At 39.8% G+C, this 22,500-nt stretch overlaps 2 protein-coding genes across 2 annotated transcripts in view; both read left to right on the top strand.

Moving 5' to 3' along the window:
- Positions 1–4,825: 4,825 nt before the first annotated feature.
- On the top strand, positions 4,826–5,599 carry LOC133633467 (COMM domain-containing protein 1-like). The gene is made up of 2 exons (XM_062025999.1): positions 4,826–5,098; positions 5,156–5,599. Exons 1-2 carry the CDS (start codon positions 4,841–4,843, stop codon positions 5,261–5,263), a joined length of 366 nt encoding a protein of 121 aa, XP_061881983.1. The 5' UTR covers positions 4,826–4,840; the 3' UTR covers positions 5,264–5,599.
- LOC133634261 (uncharacterized) overlaps positions 5,580–22,500 on the top strand; it is a 36,415-nt gene continuing 19,494 nt past the window's right edge. The window contains exons 1-4 of the mRNA XM_062027389.1: positions 5,580–5,692; positions 8,391–8,489; positions 8,559–8,589; positions 9,557–9,848. Of these exons, the coding sequence (XP_061883373.1) occupies positions 5,580–5,692; positions 8,391–8,489; positions 8,559–8,589; positions 9,557–9,848 (535 nt within the window). The remainder of the gene's footprint in view (positions 5,693–8,390; positions 8,490–8,558; positions 8,590–9,556; positions 9,849–22,500) is intronic.

The raw sequence follows: 22,500 nt of genomic DNA, 5'->3' as shown, positions 1-22,500 counted from the left end.
TCAGCGTGTAAAGGATATCACCACATGGGCTCAGGAACACTTCAGAAAACCCCTGTCAGTAACTACAGTCTGTCGCTACATCTGTAAGTGCAAGTTAAAACTCTACTATGCAAAGCCAACGCCATTTTATCAACAACGCCCGGAAACTGCCGCCGGCTTCGCTGGGCCCGAGCTCATCTTAGATGGACTGATGCAAAGTGGAAAAGTGTTCTGTGGGCTGACGAGTCCACATTTCAAATTGTTTTTGGAAATTGTGGACGTCTTGTCCTCCGGACCAAAGAGGAAAAGAACCATCCGGATTGTTCTAGGGCAGGGGTCACCAACGCGGCGCCCGCGGGCACCAGGTCGCCCGTAAGGACCAGATGAGTCGCCCGCTGGCTTGTTCTAAAAATAGCTCAAATAGCAGCACTCTCGTCAGCTGATGCGCGAGCGCGTAACTGCGGCTGCTTGGCAACCAGCCAAACCCCACTTAATAAAATTATATTTTATTTTAGAGCACATCCACATCCCTATTCACCTAGGCAACCCCAGGAAATGTATATAATTCGGCATTATTATCAGTTGACGTTCACGCGCAGGTATAACGCGGCGCGCTCCCGTCTCGTCTGCTGGTGCGCGAGCCCGGTAATTAGACAGCTGTGTCAAATAAAGGAGGACAAAAGACGCCAGCGCAGAGTGGAGAAAGGTTTGGTTTAAGATTGAGTGTTTCACTGCTGAATTAATAATATATTTATATTGGATATAGATTTTAAATATGTATCTAAAATAGGTGGTTAATTGGTTAGGTATTTATGTATTTCTGCTGCATTTATCTATTGTGTTTCTGCTGTTAAATGTATTTTATACGTATCTTGGTGCATTTATGTTGAGACAATTTATTTCAATTGTTAAGTGTTTGATAGCCTAATTAATAATTGTAAATCATGGGATTGATAATTGATTGATTTTTTACAGCATGTTAATCTTGTGGTGTTTTGTCCTTACTACTACTAAAGAAGCTAAAGGCTACTAAAGACAGCTAATGACAGCTAAAGAAACTAAAGTCTACTCACACTGCTAAAGACTGCTAAAAAGACTAAAGAAGAAAAAAGAAGCTGTTTCTTCGTTGGAAAAACTTGCAAACTAAAGGAAAATAAAAGGAAAAAAGTAACTACGGTCTGGGGCCGTACTTATCAAGCTTCTTAGAGTGCCATTTTACACTTAAGTCCTGAGAATTTGCGAAATTTAGTCCTACTCAAACTTAAGAATAAAAGCTTTTTATCAACGTTCTTAAGTCTAAGAATCACTCCTACTCTCCACGATATTTAAGAGACCTTCAGAGGTGTCTTAAGTGGTTAGGAGTTGCCAGCAGGGGATGGCACTGAGGCGAGGGAGACGTGCGCGAACGTTCAGGGAACGGAACAATGTTTTTTTTGTTTTGATGACGAGCAGCTGATCAAACGGTATCGTTTAGACAGAGCGGATATTATTTTTGTCACAGATTTAATACTTTTCGATTCCTTGTTGATTTCTGCATGTGGCTGCAGTGGGCTAGTATATATAGAGCCACCCACACCAGTTTCAAATCAGTTGCCTAATTAATGAATTGGAAAGAAAATGTTATGACAGTAGCGTATGTGTGTGGCCGTGAGGTGAGTGACGTCAGTGAGTGTGTGGGCGAGAGAAGAGAGGGAGCGGTAGGGTGAGTGCCGGCGGGGACTAGTTTGTTTTGTATTATTTTGTAGTTTATTGTCAAAATATACACTCCCATTGTCCACTTAAATATTTCTAAGATATTTCTTTATTCTTAGACAAGGGATTCCCTTCCGTGATTGGTCATTTCTATGGGCACAGAAATGACGTCACCTAAAATTCCGTTTACGGCACATAGTAATGTCGTAATTCAGCTCTGAGTGTGACACTTAAGATTCAGTCCTACACTTCGCTGAAAGTGTGAGTAAGACGCTTGATAACTAACTTTTAAGTGCAGCTTTCAGCGAAGAATTTATTTACTCTTAAGTCAACTCTTAGCAGACTTCTTAGGAGTAATTCTAAGAAGCTTGATAAGTACGGCCCCTGGTCTTTTGAGTGAAATCCAGAAGCCACATTCAGCATTGGTACATCCCTTCAAGTGTGGGATAAGCACAGTGAAAAAAGCAAAACACTTGACAAGCACTTACCAGTGAGCTGCCTCTATTTTTTAAATGTTATTTATTTACTAGCAAGCTGGTCTCGCTTTGCTCGACATTTTTAATTCTGAGAGACAAAACTCAAAAAAAAATTTAAAAATCCAAGAAAGTATTTTAAAGACTTAATGGTCTTCACTAACTGACAACGAAACAGATAACAGATTTGGTGTCCAGTTCAAAGTGTGACATGATTTATTTAAAAATTTGAGAGTTGACTTTTGTATTTTACATGAGTTATTATTTGTACAAACATGGTGCAAAGTAATTCATGATTTGTTCAAAAATGTTAGTGGCTAGCTAGTTAAAATGGGGTATTGTGATTTCACAAGACTGTCTTAGAAGTGATCATTTGAAAATGTTCAATTTGAAAATTGTGCACTTAGAGAAAATATAAAAATAAAGTGTTGCATATTGATATTTATCTGTTTCTATATATATTTATTGTGAGGAATCATTAAGATGATCAGTGTTTCCACAAAGATAAATATCATTAATTATTAATAATAACATAGAGTTAAAGGTAAATTGAGCAAATTGGCTATTTCTGGCAATTTATTTAAGTGTGTATCAAACTGGTAGCCCTTCGCATTAATCACTACCCAAGAAGTAGCTCTTGCTTTCAAAAAGGTTGGTGACCCCTGATATATATATATATATTTATGGCTATATAAATATATATATTATATATATATATATATATATATATATATATATATATATATATATATATATATATATATATATATATATATATATATATATATATATATATATATATATATATATATATATATATATATATATATTTATAATTATATATATATATTTTTCATTATTGTTATTTTTAAATAATCAATATAAACATGTCAGCTTTTTGTCATTTCATGATGCCTTTATCTCTATTTTTACATTTTGATAAAGGCAGGTATTTCTTTTAAATTTATTATTAGTTTTTAAGTTATGTACATGTAAATGTACATGTAGATGCTGTATCCATCAAGAGTTTGAGCAGAAATATGACGTATAGGAATTAACTTTACACAATAAATCACTAACAACGTGCTATGTCACATGAATGTTTTTTGAAGTAATATGAAACATGAAAAAAAAAACACAAGTAATGCAAAAAATAAATAAATTACTTTTTGATATCAAAATAAAACACAAAGCAGTTTGGTTAATGCACATGAAGTCTAATAAACAAGCTTTGTTCTTCTCCAACGCCCCCTTGTGGTTCAGCGCAACAGTTTGGCCAACAATAAATAAAGAGGAGTGACACCTCTCGCTTCGAATACACAATCTTCACAGCCTGCGTTCAGTTGGATGAGATGACAAAACATTATAGCTGGTATTGATGTTATTTGAACACTGATACAGTTACATAAAGGAGGAGTGAACATCCCAGTAAACAAAGTAAAGACTTTATAAAGAAGTTGTGACAACATTGTTGCATGTTTCCTCACATCATTAACTCTCAGTCACAGCAGGACGCTGGATTGAGAAAATAAAAGCTACATAAAATAGTTTTCTGTATATTTTTAGTGTGGGGACAATATTGTCCACACCTGTCTCCATCCAAACACAGCAGTGCCCTCTTAAACACACAGAGAAGCCAGGGAAAATGAAGTTAAACCAAGCTTCTGAGGGGAAATCTCCGCAGCAAAGTCCGTGTAGTTAGTCCGCCATGATTATCAGGCCTAACGACGCTAGTGCGCATGCGCCTGACTTCCTGTTGCCTAAAATGCATTAATAAATGACGTTTTTTTTGGTAATTAAAAAATCAGACGGTGTTACTAACCAATTTCCTGGACAGCGTCCATGTTTTTTTCAACAATCCTGTTTAAATTTGACACCGGCCTAAAAAGTGTTTACCTGATTTCAAGGTAATTTGGACACCTTGTAGTTTATTGGCTTGCACCAATCTGACTTTTGTGGTTTAATAGATGCATAGATAGATAGTACTTTAATAAGAGCCACCGCCCAAATTGTTACATCTAGTGTTAGACTTAGATTGGTCACATCTGGTTTTAGACTTAGATTGTTCACATCTAGTCTTAGACTTAGACTGGTCACATCTGGTTTTAGACGTAGACTGGTCACATCTAGTCTTAGACTTAGATTGGTCACATCTAATCTTAGATTTAGATTGTCACATCTAGTCTTAGACTTAGATTGGTCACATCTGGTCTTAGATTTAGATTGGTCACATCTAGTCTTAGACTTAGATTGGTCACATCTAGTCTTAGACTTAGATTGGTCACATCTAGTCTTATACTTAGATTGTTACATCTAGTCTTAGACTTAGATTGGTCACATCTAGTCTTAGACTTAGATTGGTCACATCTAGTCTTAGACTTAGACTGGTCACATCTGGTTTTAAACGTAGACTGGTCACATCTAGTCTTAGACTTAGACTGGTTACATCTAGTCTTAGACTTAGATTGGTCACATCTAGTCTTATACTTAGATTGTTACATCTAGTCTTAGACTTAGATTGGTCACATCTAGTCTTAGACTTAGATTGGTCACATCTAGTCTTAGACTTAGACTGGTCACATCTGGTTTTAAACGTAGACTGGTCACATCTAGTCTTAGACTTAGACTGGTCACATCTAGTCTTAGACTTGAACGCAGACATCTGCCCGTCCTCACAGTCCATCGCCACGGCCGACATGGACCACGCCCAGCTGGAGGCCTTTCTCACCGCCCAGACTAGGAAGCAGGGGGCGGGCGGCGCTGACCCCGAGCAGGCCGCCGCCCTCGCTCGCTTCTGGAAGAGCCACCGTGTCCGCGTGAGGGAGAGCCTGCTGTCCCACAGCCGCTGGGAGCCTGGACTCAGGGGTCTGTCCTGGAGGGTGGACCTCCAGACGGCGGCCGGCAGAGGCCCCCTGGCTCTGATGGAGATGGAGCTGGGCGGTAGTGGCGGCCAGGTGAGACCTTTTCAAGGCACCATGATACGACCCAGCTGAGGAACTTTTGTCTTCCAGGACTCACAGTTTGTGTGTGTGGAGATGGACGAGGACAAGGTCCATGAGGTGCTCAAGAAGATGGCCGACGTCCAGGCCAGCATTGACGCCATCCTTCAGCGCACCTGACTCGCCCGTTTAGACCGCCTAGTCCTGACTAAGCCAGACTCATATGTGACGATTCCAGAGACAATGCAGAGCCTCGCTGACCATTCCCCAACCTTGAAGACCTGGACAACCTGAGAACAAAAACTATTGAGACCAGCTCCGTGGTTGTTGTTGTTGTCATGTGACTTCAGTAAACATCTACAGCCTGTTTGTGTGACAGCTGGCTGTTAGCATTAGCCACCATAGCACCCTGACCTCCAAGAGCGCTCACCACAACACCCGGCAGCAGCAAGGTGGGTGAAGTGTTTTGCCCAAGGACACGTCGGCCGTGACCAGGATGACAGAAGCTGGATACGAACCAGGAACCCTCAAGTTGCTAAACATTCACTCTACCACGCTGCACATGGCTGTTAGCATTAGCCACTATAACACGTTTACATCCAAGTTTATGTTAGTGTTAGCCACGTTAGCACCTTTAAATCTAATTGTTACCATTTGCCACATAGCACCTTGACATCAAGGCGTCTGTTAGCATTAGCCATGTTAGCACCTTGACTGTCTGTTAGCATTAGCCATGTTAGCACCTTAACATCGACGTGTCTGTTAGCATTAGCCATGTTAGCACCTTGACATCGACGTGTCTGTTAGCATTAGCCATGGTAGCACCTTGACATCGACATGTCTGAGTGTTAGCATTAGCCATGTTAGCACCTTGACATCAAGGCGTCTGTTAGCATTAGCCATGTTAGCACCTTGACTGTCTTCTAGCATTAGCCATGTTAGCACCTTGAGTGTCTGTTAGCATTAGCCATGTTAGCACCTTGAGTGTCTGTTAGCATTAGCCATGTTAGCACCTTGAGTGTCTGTTAGCATTAGCCATGTTAGCATCTTGACATTGAAGTGTCTGTTAGCATTAGCCATGTTAGCACCTTGACATCGAAGTGTTGTTTAGCATTAGCCATATTAGCACCTTAATATCGAAGTGTCTGTTAGCATTAGCCATGTTAGCACCTTAACATCGATGTGTCTGTTAGCTTTAGCCATGTTAGCACCTTAACATCGAAGTGTCTGTTAGCTTTAGCCATGTTAGCACCTTAACATCGAAGTGTCTGTTAGTTTTAGCCATGTTAGCACCTTAACATTAAAGTGTCTGTTAGCATTAGCCATGTTAGCACCTTGACATCGACGTGTCTGTTAGCATTAGCCATGTTAGCACCTTGACATCGAAGTGTCTTTTAGCATTAGCCATGTTAGCACCTTAACATTGAAGTGTCTGTTAGCATTAGCCATGTTAGCACCTTGACATTGAAGTGTCTTTTAGCATTAGCCATGTTAGCACCTTGACATCGAAGTGTTGTTTAGCATTTGCCATATTAGCACCTTAATATCGAAGTGTCTGTTAGCATTAGCCATGCTAGCACCTTAACATCGATGCGTCTGTTAGCTTTAGCCATGTTAGCACCTTAACATTAAAGTGTCTGTTAGCACCTTGACATCGAAGTGTCTGTTAGCATTAGCCATGGTAGCACCTTGACATCGACATGTCTGAGTGTTAGCATTAGCCATGTTAGCACCTTGACATCAAGGCGTCTGTTAGCATTAGCCATGTTAGCACCTTGACTGTCTTCTAGCATTAGCCATGTTAGCACCTTGAGTGTCTGTTAGCATTAGCCATGTTAGCACCTTGAGTGTCTGTTAGCATTAGCCATGTTAGCACCTTAACATCGAAGTGTCTGTTAGCATTAGCCATGTTAGCACCTTAACATCGAAGTGTCTGTTAGCATTAGCCATGGTAGCATCTTGACATTGAAGTGTCTGTTAGCATTAGCCATGTTAGCACCTTGACATCGAAGTGTTGTTTAGCATTAGCCATATTAGCACCTTGACATCGACGTGTCTGTTAGCATTAGCCATGTTAGCACCTTGACATCAAAGCGCCTGTTACCATTAGCCATGTAAGCACCTAACATCGACATGTCTCTTAGCATTAGCCATGTTAGTATCTTGACATCAAAGTGCCTGTTAGCATTAGCCATGTTAGCACCTTGACATCGAAGTGTCTGTTAGCATTAGCCATGTTAGCACCTTGACATCGAAGTGTCTGTTAGCATTAGCCATGTTAGCACCTTGACATCGAAGTGTCTGTTAGCATTAGCCATGCTAGCACCTTGACATCAAAGTGTCTGTTACCATGTTAGTGTTGCCAATCAACCTAAAAAGAAGAAATTAATTAATGTCAAATATACGTGATGTTTGATATCGTAACTGTACGTGCGTTAATAAAATAAAGGTGCAATGACGCTCCCTAGTGGAAGAAGCAATCACAACCACAGTAAAGGTAATCAAATAAAGGTGCAATGACGTCCCCTGGTGGAAGAAGTAAGCACCATCACAGTTAAGGTTCTCAAATAAAGGTGCAATGACGCCCCCTGGTGGAAGAAGCAAGCACAACCACAGTAAAGGTAATAAAATAAAGGTGCAATGACGCCCCCTGGTAGAAGAAGCAAGCACCATCACAGTAAAGTTAATAAAATAAAGGTGCAATGACGCCCCCTGGTGGAAGAAGCAGGCACCATCACAGTAAAGTTAATAAAATAAAGGTGCAATGACGCCCCCTGGTGGAAGAAGCAAGCACAACCACAGTAAAGGTAATAAAATAAAGGTGCAATGACGCCCCCTGGTAGAAGAAGCAAGCACCATCACAGTAAAGTTAATAAAATAAAGGTGCAATGACGCCCCCTGGTGGAAGAAGCAGGCACCATCACAGTAAAGTTAATAAAATAAAGGTGCAATGACGCCCCCTGGTGGAAGAAGCAAGCACAACCACAGTAAAGTTAATAAAATAAAGGTGCAATGACGCCCCCTGGCGGAAGAAGCAAGCACAACCACAGTAAAGTTAATAAAATAAAGGTGCAATGACGCCCCCTGGTGGAAGAAGCAAGCACAATCACAGTAAAGTTAATAAAATAAAGGTGCAATGACGCCCCCTGGTGGAAGAAGCAAGCACCATCACAGTAAAGTTCATAAAATAAAGGTGCAATGACGCCCCCTGGTGGAAGAAGCAAGCACCACCACAAACAATCACCTCCTTGATGAGCTTCAGCTGATAAGCACTTAAGTGACGTCACTTCCTGTTTTACGTCGTTAGCAAGTCTAAAAGAAAATGTTTGCTAGCAAAATGTCAACAATCTTTATGGAAAGTTCTGCACTCTTTCTGCTCCTCTTTTGGACCTCCTGCCAGGCACAAGTAAGAACTTTGTAACATTTGTACATGATGTGTGTACTTATTGTGTTTATGTTCGTGTGTTGTGTTCAGATGCACGTGGAAGAAGCTGAGCACACTGCAGGTCAGAACAAATAAATCTTATATTATTATCTTTAAAAAAAAATTAAAAATATGTCCAGAAAGTAAAACTGAACTATTTGAATTTCATTCCAAGCTGATCTTAAATAACATTAGTTTTTAAATCATGACGTAACAAAATATACTAAATAAAATACTAAATGTGACTAAATAAAATATATTAAATGTGACTAAATAAAATATACTAAATAAAAACATAGACAAATGTGCATAATTATTTTACATGACTAAATTAAATATGACTAAACAAATATAATAAATTTGTCGAAAATATAATGAATGAGATGAAATATATTAAATGTGACTAAACTACAGTATATTCATTGTCTGAATACAATAAATGTGACTAGATACATATAATAAACATGACTAAATCACTACAGTATATTAAATATGACTAAACAAATATAATAAATTTGTCGAAAATATAATGAATGAGATGAAATATATTAAATGTGACTAAACTACAGTATATTCAATGTCTGAATACAATAAATGTGACTAGATACATATATTAAACATGACTAAATAACTACAGTATATTAAATGTGACTAAATAAAATCAATGTAACTAAATAAAACATATAAAATGTGACTAATTATTTTACATATGACTAAATAAAATAAATCAAATATGACTTAACAAATATATGAAATTTTTCTAAAATATAATAAATCTGACTAAATAAATATATCCAGTATGTGACTAAATAAAATATACTAAATGTGACTAAAATATAGTAAATGTGCATAATAATTTTACATATGATTAACTAAAATAAATATGACGAAACAAATATATTAAATATGTGAAAAAATATAAAATCTGACTAAATAAATATATTAAATGTGACTAGATCACTACAGTATATTAAATGTCTAAATAAAATAAATGTGACTAAATAAAATACTAAATAAAAATCACGTGTGACCTCACTTCCTGTCTCCAGGTGCAGGTGCTGTCAGGCGCCAGCTACTCCAACCTGACCGGCGTCCTGGTGGCCAGCGTGCTCGCCGAACAAGGCGGCCTGCGGCCCGAGCTGGCCTCTCATTGGCCGGAGCTCAGTGGGACCGGCGCCCTGCTCAACGCCGTACGTGCGTTGATGCTGCTGCTGTCCATCCAGGCGCCGCCCGCCCTCGACCCCGCCCTCTGCCCCGCCCTGCAGGACCTGCTGGGCCGCTGTCAGGCGTGCGTGCAGCAACGCAGCGCCCTGGACCTGGAGGACCCCCACCAGGCCAAAGGTACACACACACACATTTTCTCGTGTGTGTGTGTGTAACATGGTGTGTGTGTGTGTGTGTGAGACATGAAGGTGTGTGAGTGTGTGTGTGTGTGTGTGTGTGTGACATGAAGGTGTGTGTGGGGGTGTGTGCGGTTGGGGGCGGGGGGCGTGGTTAAGAGGGGAGGAGTATATTTACAGCTAGAATTCACCAACAACCAATATATTTTATATATATATATATATATATATATATATATATATATATATATATATATATATATATATATATATATATATATATATATATATATGTATGTGTGTATATATGTGTGTGTATATATATATGTGTATATATATATTTTATTTTATTATACATATAAATAAAAGAAATACTTGAATTTCAGTGTACCGGAGGCTATCCAGTAGATGGCAGTATTGTCCTGTTTAAGAGTGTCACAACATTGCTGTTTACGGCAGACAAACTGCTTTACGGTAGACGAAAACGTGACTGCTGTTGTTGTGTGTTGTTACCGCGCTGGGAGGACGTTAATGAAACTGCCTAACAATAAACCCACATAAGAAACCAAGAACTCGCCCTCGATCATCCTACAGTTATAACGTGATTGGGCAGGCACGCTGTTTATATCGTGGGAAAGCGGACGTGAAAACAGACTGTCACCGCTGTCCCCACTCAGGTCCGCATGGAGCTGGAGGGGGCGTGGCCTCCAGCTCCGGCTGAATTCCGGGAGATTTTCGGGACAAAATGTCTTCCGGGAGGTTTTCGGGAGAGGCGCTGAATTCCGGGAGTCTCCCGGAAAATCCGGGAGGGTTGGCAAGTATGATATAATGCAACGGTGCATGAAACAACTGGACACGCGCCTTTTCATCTCATGTATGGGCGGGTTCCGAGGCTCCCCGTTGATGTGATGTTCAAACGGGTCCTACATGACCCAGTGGTCGTTGACTATGACAGCTATGTAACATCTCTTATGTCTTACCTCCATGAAGCAGCCGGCATGGCTCCAAGGCATGCTATCAAAGAACAAGACAAGCAAGCCAGAGGTTAAAATTGGAAGGTCAAGGGGACTTACCTGAATGTGGGAGACCGAGTACTCCTCGCCAACAAAGGCGAGAAGGGAAAGAAGAAACTTGCAGACAAGTGGGAACCAACAGTCTATACTGTCATGGACAGCAACCCGCAGACTCATGTCTACAAGTTGGAAGATGACGAAGGAAAAACCAAGGTGGTACATCACAACCTTATCCTGGACATCAGCTTCCTGCCCGTAGAGTCTGCTGATGGAGACATTTCAACATTGTTTATTGTCATATGCACACTTAAAGGCCTACTGAAAGTCACTACTAGCGACCACGCAGTCTGATAGTTTATATATCAATGATGAAATCTTAACATTGCAACACATGCCAATACGGCCGGGTTAACTTATAAAGTGACATTTTAAATTTCCCGCTAAACTTCCGGTTGAAAACGTCTATGTATGATGACGTATGCGCGTGACGTCAATGGTTGAAGCGGAAGTATTGGTACCCCATTGTATCCAATACAAACAGCTCTGTTTTCATTGCAAAATTCCACAGTATTCTGGACATCTGTGTTGGTGAATCTTTTGCAATTTGTTTAATGAACAATGAAAACTGCAAAGAAGAAAGCTGCAGGTGGGATCGGTGTATTAGCGGCTGGCTGCAGCAACACAACCAGGAGGACTTTGAGATGGATAGCAGACGCGCTATCCAACGCCAGCCGCCGACCGCATCGATGATCAGGTGAAGTCCTTCGTCGATCGCTGGAACGCAGGTGAGCACGGGTGTTGATGAGCAGATGAGGGCTGGCGTAGGTGGAGAGCTTATGTTTTTAGCATAGCTCTGTGAGGTCCCGTTGCTAAGTTAGCTTCAATGGCGTCGTTAGCAACAGCATTGTTAAGCTTCGCCAGGCTGGAAAGCATTAACCGTGTATTTACATGTCCATGGTTTAATAGTATTGTTGATCTTCTGTCTATCCTTCCAGTCAGGGGTTTATTTCTTTTGTTTCTATCTGCAGTTAAGCCCGATGCTATCACGTTAGCTCCGTAGCTAAAGTGCTTCGCTTCGCCAATGTATTTTCGTGGAGATAAAAGTCACTGTGAATGTCCATTTGGCCTTCTCGACTCTCATTTTCAAGAGGATATAGTATCCGAGGTGGTTTAAAATACAAATCCGTGATCCACAATAGAAAAAGGAGAAAGTGTGGAATTCAATGAACCCTTGTACCTAAGTTACGGTCAGAGCAAAAAAAGATACGTCCTGCACTGCACTCTAGTCCTTCACTCTCACGTTTCTCATCCACGAACCTTTCATCCTCGCTCAAATTAATGGGGTAATCGTCGCTTTCTCAGTCGGAATCGCTCTCGTTGCTGGTGTAAACAATGGGGAAATGTGAGGAGCCTTTCAACCTGCGACGTCACGCTACTTCCGGTACAGGCAAGGCTTTTTATCATCGATGTTCTCTACTAAATCCTTCCAGCAAAAATATGGCAATATCGCGAAATGATCAAGTATGACACATAGAATGGATCTGCTATCCCCGTTTAAATAAAAAAAAAAATTCATTTCAGTAGGCCTTTAAAGTGTCTTTAGTGATCAAAGGTGAAAAATGTCTACAGTGATGGTTCACAGTTCGGGGGTGGTCATGGTAGCTGTCTTTTGTTCAAAAAGATAAAAGTAAAACGGGAGGGGGTGGGAGGGGGGTAGCTAGCATTCACAAGTTAGCCTTCACAAGCCTGATGGCCTGTGGGTAGAAACTGTTTGTCAGTCTCGTAGTCCTGGATTTCAGGCTCCTGTATCGTCTGCCTGATGGTAGGAGGCTGAAGAGACTGTCCTTTATGATGTTGTGTGCTCTCCTGGTGGCCCTGGTAGAGTACATGTCCTGTAGTGAGGGGAAGGCTGCTCCTGATATGTACTGAGCAGTTTTCATCACTCGCTGGAGTGCCTTCCTGTCCTTAGCAGTGCAGTTTCCATACCAGACCGTGATTGAGCTGGTAAGGACACGCTCAACCGTACTTCTACAGAAGTTGCTGAGAATTTTGGGTGGCATGCCAAATTTTCTCAGCCTTCCTAGGAAGTACAGTCGCTGCTGGGCTTTCTTTATTGTTTGTTGGGTGTTGTGATCCCAGGTGAGGTCCTCGCTGATGTGGGTCCCGAGGAATTTAAAGGTTTTCACCCTGTCCACCTTTGTCCCCCCTATGTACAGAGGTGTGTAGTGTGTACTCCTTCTCCGTGGGTCAATAATCATCTCCTTGGTCTTGTCTGTGTTCAAGGAGAGATTATTATCCTGACACCAGGCCACCAGTTCCGCTACCTCCCTTGTCAGGACATGTCAGGAACTGAGGACGGTCTTGATGATTCAGAGGATGAGTGTCAAATGGAGGATCTCATCGACTCTTTGGAGGGGTGGGGGGAGTTTGGAGGATAGGACGAGTGCATGGGTATTGAGCGGGCCTGAAGAATCCGCCAGTCACCAACCCTGTGACGGAGTGTCTATGGATGCAGCCCAGTCTGATATGGAGCAAGACTCTTCTGATACAGATAGACCGGTCTGTGGCACCAGATACAGTATCAGTGATTGATGCAAGCAGTATCCAGTCATCTCAACCAGTCACAGTGCCAGCAGTTGACGCAGCAGACACAGTTGCCACAGGCCATGTCCCAACGGTTATCCCTGACACAATGTTACCAGTTGGGGGACTAGGTCGAGTAGGCCAGGCATCCACACAAGAAGGCGGTGTGTTTAGAACACGTGCTGACAGGGTTGTTAAAGGCCTACTGAAACCCACTACTACCGACCACGCAGTCTGATAGTTTATATATCAATGATGAAATCTTAAAGGCCTACTGAAATGAGATGTTCTTATTTAAACGGGGATAGCAGGTCCATTCTATGTGTCATACTTGATCATTTCGCGATATTGCCATATTTTTGCTTAAAGGATTTAGTAGAGAACATCGACGATAAAGTTCGCAACTTTTGGTCGCTGATAAAAAAGCCTTGCCTGTACCGGAAGTAGCGTGATGTCACAGGTTGTGGAGTTCCTCACATCTGCACGTTGTTTACAATCATGGCCACCAGCAGCGAGAGCGATTCGGACCGAGAAAGCGACGATTACCCCATTAATTTGAGCGAGGATGAAAGATTCGTGGATGAGGAAAGTGAGAGTGAAGGATTAGAGGGCAGTGGAAGCGATTCAGATAGGGAAGATGCTGTGAGAGGCGGGTGGGACCTGATTCGACCATTCATTTACACCGATAACCCACTTTATTTTACTGCTTCAAATCAAACATCAATAAATCACAAGGAAAAAGGATCGAGTTGTCCCTTTGAGTCCTTCTTGAGTCCAACTGGACCTTTTCAAGTTTGGGCACAGCTGTGAAAAAACCTGAAGAACTTGACAGTGCGTCTTGATGGCGGCTCATACGTGCTGACACTTGTTGTGATTGGGACAATGTTTCTCAGGAAGTCTTCCACAACACTAATGGGCCTACAGTCTGTAACTATCCACTTCAATATGGCATTTGTTAGCTTCTCTTGCTCTGGTTTATCTATACTTCTCCCGCACGCTGCATTTAACGTAGTCTGCCCAAGCCTGGCTGGCTCCACTTCCTGCTTTGTTGAATGGTTTGCTGGCATCAACAGTGTGCTTGGCGTTAAGGTGATATTTTAGACTGGAAGTACTCCTGTGATAACAACATTCAGCTTGGCAGTGGCTACAAACCACTTTGCTTCTGTCAAATCCGCCGCCTGGAAGTACTTTATAATGAAAATGACCCTGTAAAAGTTCTGTTGAGTTACCCTTCTTCTCCATGCTTGTTTTGTTTTGTTCCGCGTTCTCCTTCCTTTTCCCGCAGGAGCCAGCAATAGGTGTTAACAAAATAAAAGCATGTAAACAACATACGCAAATGCGCGATAAAAAAATTGTCAGCGTTAATAGATTGATGCGTTAACTCGAAATTAACGCATTAACTTGCCCACCCCTAATATATACGTATGTGTGTATATATATATATATATATATATATATACAGTGTTTCCCACACATTCATTTATTTGTGGCGGCCTGCCACGAAAGAATTACGTCCGCCACAAATAAAAAAAATAAAAAATAAAACATTTTTTATTTATTTTTAAAATTTTTTTTACATTTCTTATTGTCCTGTCCAGCTTCTCAGGCAAATCATATAGTTGATGTAGATGCCCATATAGGCTGTTTAGATTTACTTTACAAAAGAGAAGTGTAGGATACTTCTCTTGTTGCCTTATTTGTATTTGACCACTACTGTTTTCTGTTTATTTGTTACTGACTGTGGCAGGACACCTCTGCATCTGTTTCACTTTATGTTGCTGGTAAATAATATGGTTGTAGTAGTAGGCTAAAGTTAAATTATTTAGTATGCACTAATTAAAGGGGCAGAGCTTTAAGAGACATTTTAGCTTTTTTATTTTATAAGATATATTTTTTGTAAGAACCACAATTAATAAATATATTTCAGTGAATAACTTATTGTTCAAATCTGTATGTAAATATGTACATAAAGTGTTGTAATTATATTGTAAAATGGATGGATGGATGGATGGACGTTTAAAACAAAACTGTTATTATTAATTAGTAAGTATACATTTTTTGAGCCTTTTTAGAGAAAATCATATTGTAGTAAATTATGCAATTTACTCGATGTCATGGTGACCACGCCCATAGCCACGCCCCCACCGCCACAGGTATCTTGGCAGTTTATGGGAAACACTGATATATATATATATATATATATATATATATATATATATATATATATATATATATATATATATATATATATAAATGGGTTGTACTTGTATAGCGCTTTTCTACCTTCAAGGTACTCAAAGCGCTTTGACAGTATTTCCACATTCACCCATTCACACACACATTCACACACTGATGGCGGGAGCTGCCATGCAAGGCGCTAACCAGCACCCATCAGGAGCAAGGGTGAAGTGTCTTGCCCAAGGACACAACGGACGTGACTAGGATGGTAGAAGGTGGGGATTGAACCCCAGTAACCAGCAACCCTCCAATTGCTGGCACGGCCACTCTACCAACTTCGCCACGCCGTCCCCTATATATATATATATATATGTATGTATGTATGTATGTATGTATGTATGTATGTATGTATGTATGTGTGTATATATATATATATATATATATATACATGTGTATATATATATATATATATATATATATATATATATACATGTGTATATATATATATATATGTATACAAGAGACATATAAAAAATGGCAGAAGACCGGGACTCGAGAGAGATTTTGGCTTGTGTGTGTCTTGTTTGCTCCGGAGTACATGTGGTCTGTCTGCACGGACAACTCAATTCAACCTGCACTTCTGATAATGGGTAAATAAATTTGTTGTACTAAACTACTTTTGTTGCCTGCTTAAGCTTCGGACAATCCACTACACAAATTGGCGTCACGAACAGGATGGCCCAGAAGCTACCGTCGACAGCCGCTCCCGCTCTCTCTCTCTCAGGCAGACAAATGGTTGCACGCGCGCATCACAAGGTAAGCAGTTTTGCTTTAAAGTGTAAACATTTTCTGCCTGGAGAGAGCCGGATCGATAAGACTAATTGCTGAATGTGTTTTTGATAAAATATAGGTTTAGTCAGGTTCTCCAAAAACAACCTGGATTGGGGTAAATTATGGTTGGATTGAGTTGTTTTATATGTGATTATTTGTCTGTGTGTTTGTTGAAAACTTGTGATTTCTTGTTTTTAACATAGGGGGATTGTTATTAGAATTTTGGTGGTTTGGAGTGTAGAAGCACAAACGATGCGAGACTAAAACATTTTTTTAACTTCTTCCTCCTCTGTCGTTGTCGGCAGAGGAGTCTTCTTCTGCAAGTGCACCGGGTTAGTAAAAGTTGATTACAACTAAATTTAAGGCAGGTTTAACTAACTGGTGTGACATTTGGCCCACATAAAATTGATACGTTTGTGAAGGTCCGATACACCTGTCTATGTGGAAACTGCAACGGTCCCAAGTCCTTGTGACTTAGCGTGTAAAAAAGCCTCATATTAGGTGACCGTTCAGCAACTCCGGTAAAGGAGATTAACTGAGCTGATAGTTGTCACGACGTTCTGTTTAATGGTTGCAGAATAGACAGGTGGCGTTTCGGGTTCCATATGGTAGAACTTTGGTGAAACTTGGTGAAACTGTATGGGACTGACCAGACACGATGTCTGTAGGATTGTTGGGTGATTCATAGTGATTCTATGGCGTCTTAGGCCAGTGATCCGTGTTGGTCAGTTTGATAACGCAGGTGCTGCTCCGCTGAACGGGTTGATCGCCGTTGTATGAGTAATGATGGAACCTGGTTTTGTGTTAATGAGACGGCCGATTCCACAAAATATAGCAATGGATTTGGATATTTTCTTTAATATGTTCAATATGCGGCTTCCAACATATTAATGACCAATTATTATTCTCAAGAATTTAGTTCATATACTCTGTCAATTTCCACTTGATTCAACTTTATTTTTTTTCACAATTTGACTTTGCACCACTAAACACCACAAATTTAGTTTTGCCATTATGTAATGATTACTTATTAATATTAAATAATTTTTTTTAGGTGAATCAACGCGACCTAGACTTTCCTCAACGCTTTCTTCAAGTCTTCTCCTGAACAATATACATTTGTATTATCTGCAAACGTGATACATTTAATTGATTAGATACTGAACAAATATCATTTAGATTAAGTATAAATAACTTAGGTCCCACACCTTATGGTCCCAATAACAAGGCTTGTGGAACCCCACAAGTTACTCTTTCTGGCAAAGATTTAGTCTTATTAATTTCTACATATTGAGATCTATTACTTAAAATAACTATTTAACCACTATTGTGAAACACTTTTAATTTATGGGAGTATTGGCATAGGATTGAGGAAGATGTCTGCTGTGGTGGAGGCGAGTTTGGAAATGAATATAACAAAAAGAAAGTTTTAAGGCGGGTTACTTTAAAGTGTAGTCTGTCATTTGAAGGTTGGAGTATTTTTATTTGTATTTAGACATTGCATTACACCATACTTTTGGATGGTGAGCTAAAAGAAGATAATGGCATAACATAGAATAAATGAAGAAGGCACACCAAATCTATAATAATAATTATAATAATTACAAATAACAGCCTACATTAATAATTAGAATAAGAGCCGATATGTAAAGTGTTAAAAAGAGGAGAAGTGTGATTCGGCCTGGCGTTTAGAGCATGGCCTTGTGCGTTTGTTGTGACTAGGTTGGATAACTAGACGGAGAAAGGCAAGGCAAGGCAACGTTATTTGTATAGCGCTTTTCATACACAAGGCAGACTCAAAGTGCTTCACAGACAACAAAGTGAAATGAAAGAAAATAAAAGCAAAATTAAAATGCAGACAATAAAAATAAAAAACAGTGCGGACGTTAAAAGGCAAACGATTAAAAGATTTAGCTGAAAGCTAAGGAGAAACGAGAATAAAAACATTCTTTTGTTTTGGAGAATATCACGCACAGCGGGAGGTCAGAGTGCAAGCATGACAGCTTGCTCGAACCTACTGATAGACAAATGATAGTTTAAATTACCTTATAGATAATCTTTAAGTAAATTAAAAGGGTACTTAAATACACATGTAGTACGTATAATCTTTGAATTAGGGTTATTGATTAACATTTAATGGGATAGTTAAGACTGTGATTTTAAAACGTGATATGCAAAATTGAATTAACCGAGAGGATATGAAAACAATGGGTGTACATGTTTTGAGTTCCAAATTCTGGAGGGAAGAAACCTCAACATAACGTAAAACCAGACAGACGGACTTGAGTGGTAGTCGCGGCCTCCTAGGTCAAGCTAGGGTGGAAACTGTTATGCAGCCGGGGGACTGCCAACTTCTCTGAACAAGACAAGCTCCAAAATTGCAGGTGTGACAGAGGACGCCCAAAGCAGGACGAACAGCAGGAGATACAAACAGACCCCTGCTGGACATAAGTGTCATGATTGACAATGGTGCCACACAATCTTTGAAGCATTCCTTTGTGGTCAAGTTGCACACACCTTGTAATGACCTGCTTTACGAAATGTGCCATGACATTCAATACCGCACAGAAGGAACTTCCTGATGTTGCCTGACAGCACGACATCAGCTGACAACTACTGGGGACGCCTCCCAGGAACGAATGGAGGACGGGGACTGCTCCGACTGTCCTAGCACTGGCTGACTGAGGTGCGTCCGTGTGCCCTGCCACCCAACCCGCCAAAGTGTATGACTACCAATTAGACGACTCATAATAGGAGCCCTTTGACGCTTATATATGGTGGGACTCAAGGTATGGCCGCTCATGTGAACTATCCTTACAACAATTAGCATGGTATATGATGGACAACTAATGTCCCACATTGTTCCCTTGCTCTCTGTCCTGCCTACAAAACCAAAGATTTAGGTCGAATGATTAAAACAGGGCGTAGCTGCCGCTGATTGGACCGATACGCAAATACCACATTTTAATTATTTCGGTTGTCTGTTAAAAACATAGCTATGGGCTGCAATTTGGACATTCCTGCTGTAGGCTACAAGGAGCTAGCAGCTACACAACAGCTGAGCTAAAATAACAAAATTAAGCATATCAAATAATTGTAGTTGCTTGTCACAGAGAGACAGAAGTCTGTAGAAAGTATTCAGTAACAAACGTGTCCGCATCATTAAACTTTCTACAACAAGAAACATACTGAACAAATCCAGCAGTTACTGTCAGACTCTAATCTGGGGTACCTTTGTCTATCAGAGACATGGTTAAAACCCACAACACCTTTTGTTCGAATTAATGTCCCGGGGTACAAGATTACAGAAAAACAGATTAAGTGGCAAAGGGGGGAGGAGTTATGATTTATGTAAGGGAAAACATTAAAAGTGAACAGATAACCCTCCCAGTAGATCATCCTGAGTGTGTTGGAATTAAAATCACATTTCCCTCAGAAATTTATTTCAAGGCAATTGTAGTATACCGACCGACCACAGCTAAAGACATTTTTCTCAATTCATTTTCAGACATCCTCAAACAGCAGAGTATTAAAAAAAAAAAAATTAAAAAAAATTGAACGTCATGGGGGACGTTAATCTGGACTGGTTAAATAAAACACGTACAAAGAAACTTAAGGATATTATAAACGGCTTCTACATGACACAAATGATAAGCAGCCCTACTAGAATTACATTTGGATGACAAAAATCAAAGAGATCATCTATAAACACACTAATACAAAACCAGAAAGAAGAGTGCTAAAACAAAAAATATCTTCAATTGATGAAACAATTTGGATTCTAATGAGAAATGGGGACTCAGCTCTCATAAGAGCAATTAAAACAGGTCTAAATACAGATCGTATGATTTTAAAAGGTTGAGGAACAAAGTTACAATGCTTATGCGGAAGTCTAAGGCTGACTTTCACTTAGAATTAATCAAAGCTGCAAAAGGGAACATTAGACAGTTATGGAAAACCAGTGACAAACTCACTGGAATAAAGCAAACAAGAAAGAAAACTATAACATTAAAATATCAATGGCGCTACTATCACAGACAGTCTGGACATAAGTAATAATTGTAATGAACATTTCATCCAGTCCGTACAAACCCTGAATAAAAAGTCCCTCATAATCAGTGCAAATAATTGCCATATAATTCTGGATGGACTAAGTTTAGAAATAAAAAATGAAACAAAGTTAAACAAAATCTTCACTGTTTTATCCGACTCACGATCTACAGATATATACAGGTTGGACACTTTCTTCCTATAAACGTATAAAGATAGTGTTATTGCTCTTATAACAACAATTGATAAATAAATCAATAGCGGAAAACACTTTCCCTACCACGTCGAGAAACTGCTACTATAATTAAATCCATAAAGCAGGAAATAAAGAAGACCAGAACAAGTACAGACCAGGGGCCGTACTTATCAAGCTTCTCAGAATTACTCCTAAGAAGTCTGCTAAGAGTTGACTTAAGAGTAAATAAATTCTTCGCTGAAAGCTGCACTTAAAAGTTAGTTATCAAGCGTCTTACTCACACTTTCAGCAAAGTGTAGGACTGAATCTTAAGTGTCACACAGAGCTGAATTACGACATTACTATGTGCCGTAAACGGAATTTTAGGTGACGTCATTTCTGTGTCCATAGAAATGACCAATCACGGAAGGGAATCCGTTGTCTAAGAATAAAGAAATATCTTGGAAATATTTAAGTGGACAATGGGAGTGTATATTTTGACAATAAACTACAAAATAATACAAAACAAACTAGTCCCCGCCGGCACTCACGCTACCGCTCCCTCTCTTCTCTCGCCCACACTGTCATAACATTTTCTTTCCAATTCATTAATTAGGCAACTAATTTGAAACTGGTGTGGGTGGCTCTATATATACTAGCTCACTGCAGCCACATGCAGAAATCAACATGGAATCGAAAAGTATTAAATCTGTGACAAAAATAATACCCGCTCTGTCTAAACGATACCGTTTGATCAGCTGCTCGTCATCAAACAAATCCAGAACATCGTTCCGATCCCTGAATGTTCGCGCACGTCTCTCTCGCCTCAGTGCCATCCCCTGCTGGCAACTCCTAACCACTTAAGACACCTCTGAAGGTCTCTTAAATATCGGGGAGAGTAGGAGTGATTCTTAGACTTAAGAACGTTGATAAAAAGCTTTTATTCTTAAGTTTGAGAGTAGGACTAAATTTCGCAAATTCTCAGGACTTAAGTGTAAAATGGCACTCTAAGAAGCTTGATAAGTACGGCCCCAGGTAGCCTTCTCCCTGTTATAACAAAAGGAATAGAAAATTTGAAGTTAAAAAGTGGCTTTGGAGAAATCAAAGCTGCTCACACGGTCAGTAAGAGGGGCATCATGTTGACAAATCAATTTAATGTGTATTATATTTATCCATGAGAGCAATTTTGTTGTAAAATGTGAGGTATGGCTGTTAAAATCATGGTTGTTTTTAGTTTTTAAAAGTGATGACAGATGTGAACAAGAGCATGTATTGTCTTTGGGTGATGATGTAAATAAGGTGTGGTTGTACTGTATATTAAGAATGTGTCCATGAAGGGGCATTTTATGACTTCTCTTAATTTGATTACATGCTACAGTATGATTATTTTTGATTAATTATTGATTATTATGAATGTATATATTTATTATGATTAATTAGTGTCATAATTTTATTGCTTGATTTTTGGATCTCTTTAATTTAGGTAGCCAGGGACTGCAGATGTAAAGTAGCTATTTAGATATAATCTGGTACAGAACATATCTGTTTCTGAACTTAATGTTTCTGTGCATTGTCCTATCATATATAGACTAAATTAAATACAACTATTTAGTGAATTATTGTGGCCACAATAATTCACTAGGTGTTGTAAAATATCAAAGTACTATTGCAAAAGCGAACAGTGACCTCAAACATGACCTGTCCTCCGCCTCTGTTCTTGCTGCGCTTGACTATCAGCTGCCTTTCTTTTGCTTGGATGTTTCTGAAACTACTAATACTACTACTACTACTACTACTACTATTACTATTACTACGACTAACAC

The sequence above is a fragment of the Entelurus aequoreus genome, linkage group LG18 (genome assembly GCF_033978785.1).
Source record: "Entelurus aequoreus isolate RoL-2023_Sb linkage group LG18, RoL_Eaeq_v1.1, whole genome shotgun sequence".
NCBI classification, from domain to species: Eukaryota; Metazoa; Chordata; class Actinopteri; order Syngnathiformes; family Syngnathidae; genus Entelurus; species Entelurus aequoreus.
The sequence above is the reverse complement of the archived record's forward strand: the minus strand, read 5'-3'. Positions and strand labels throughout refer to the sequence as shown.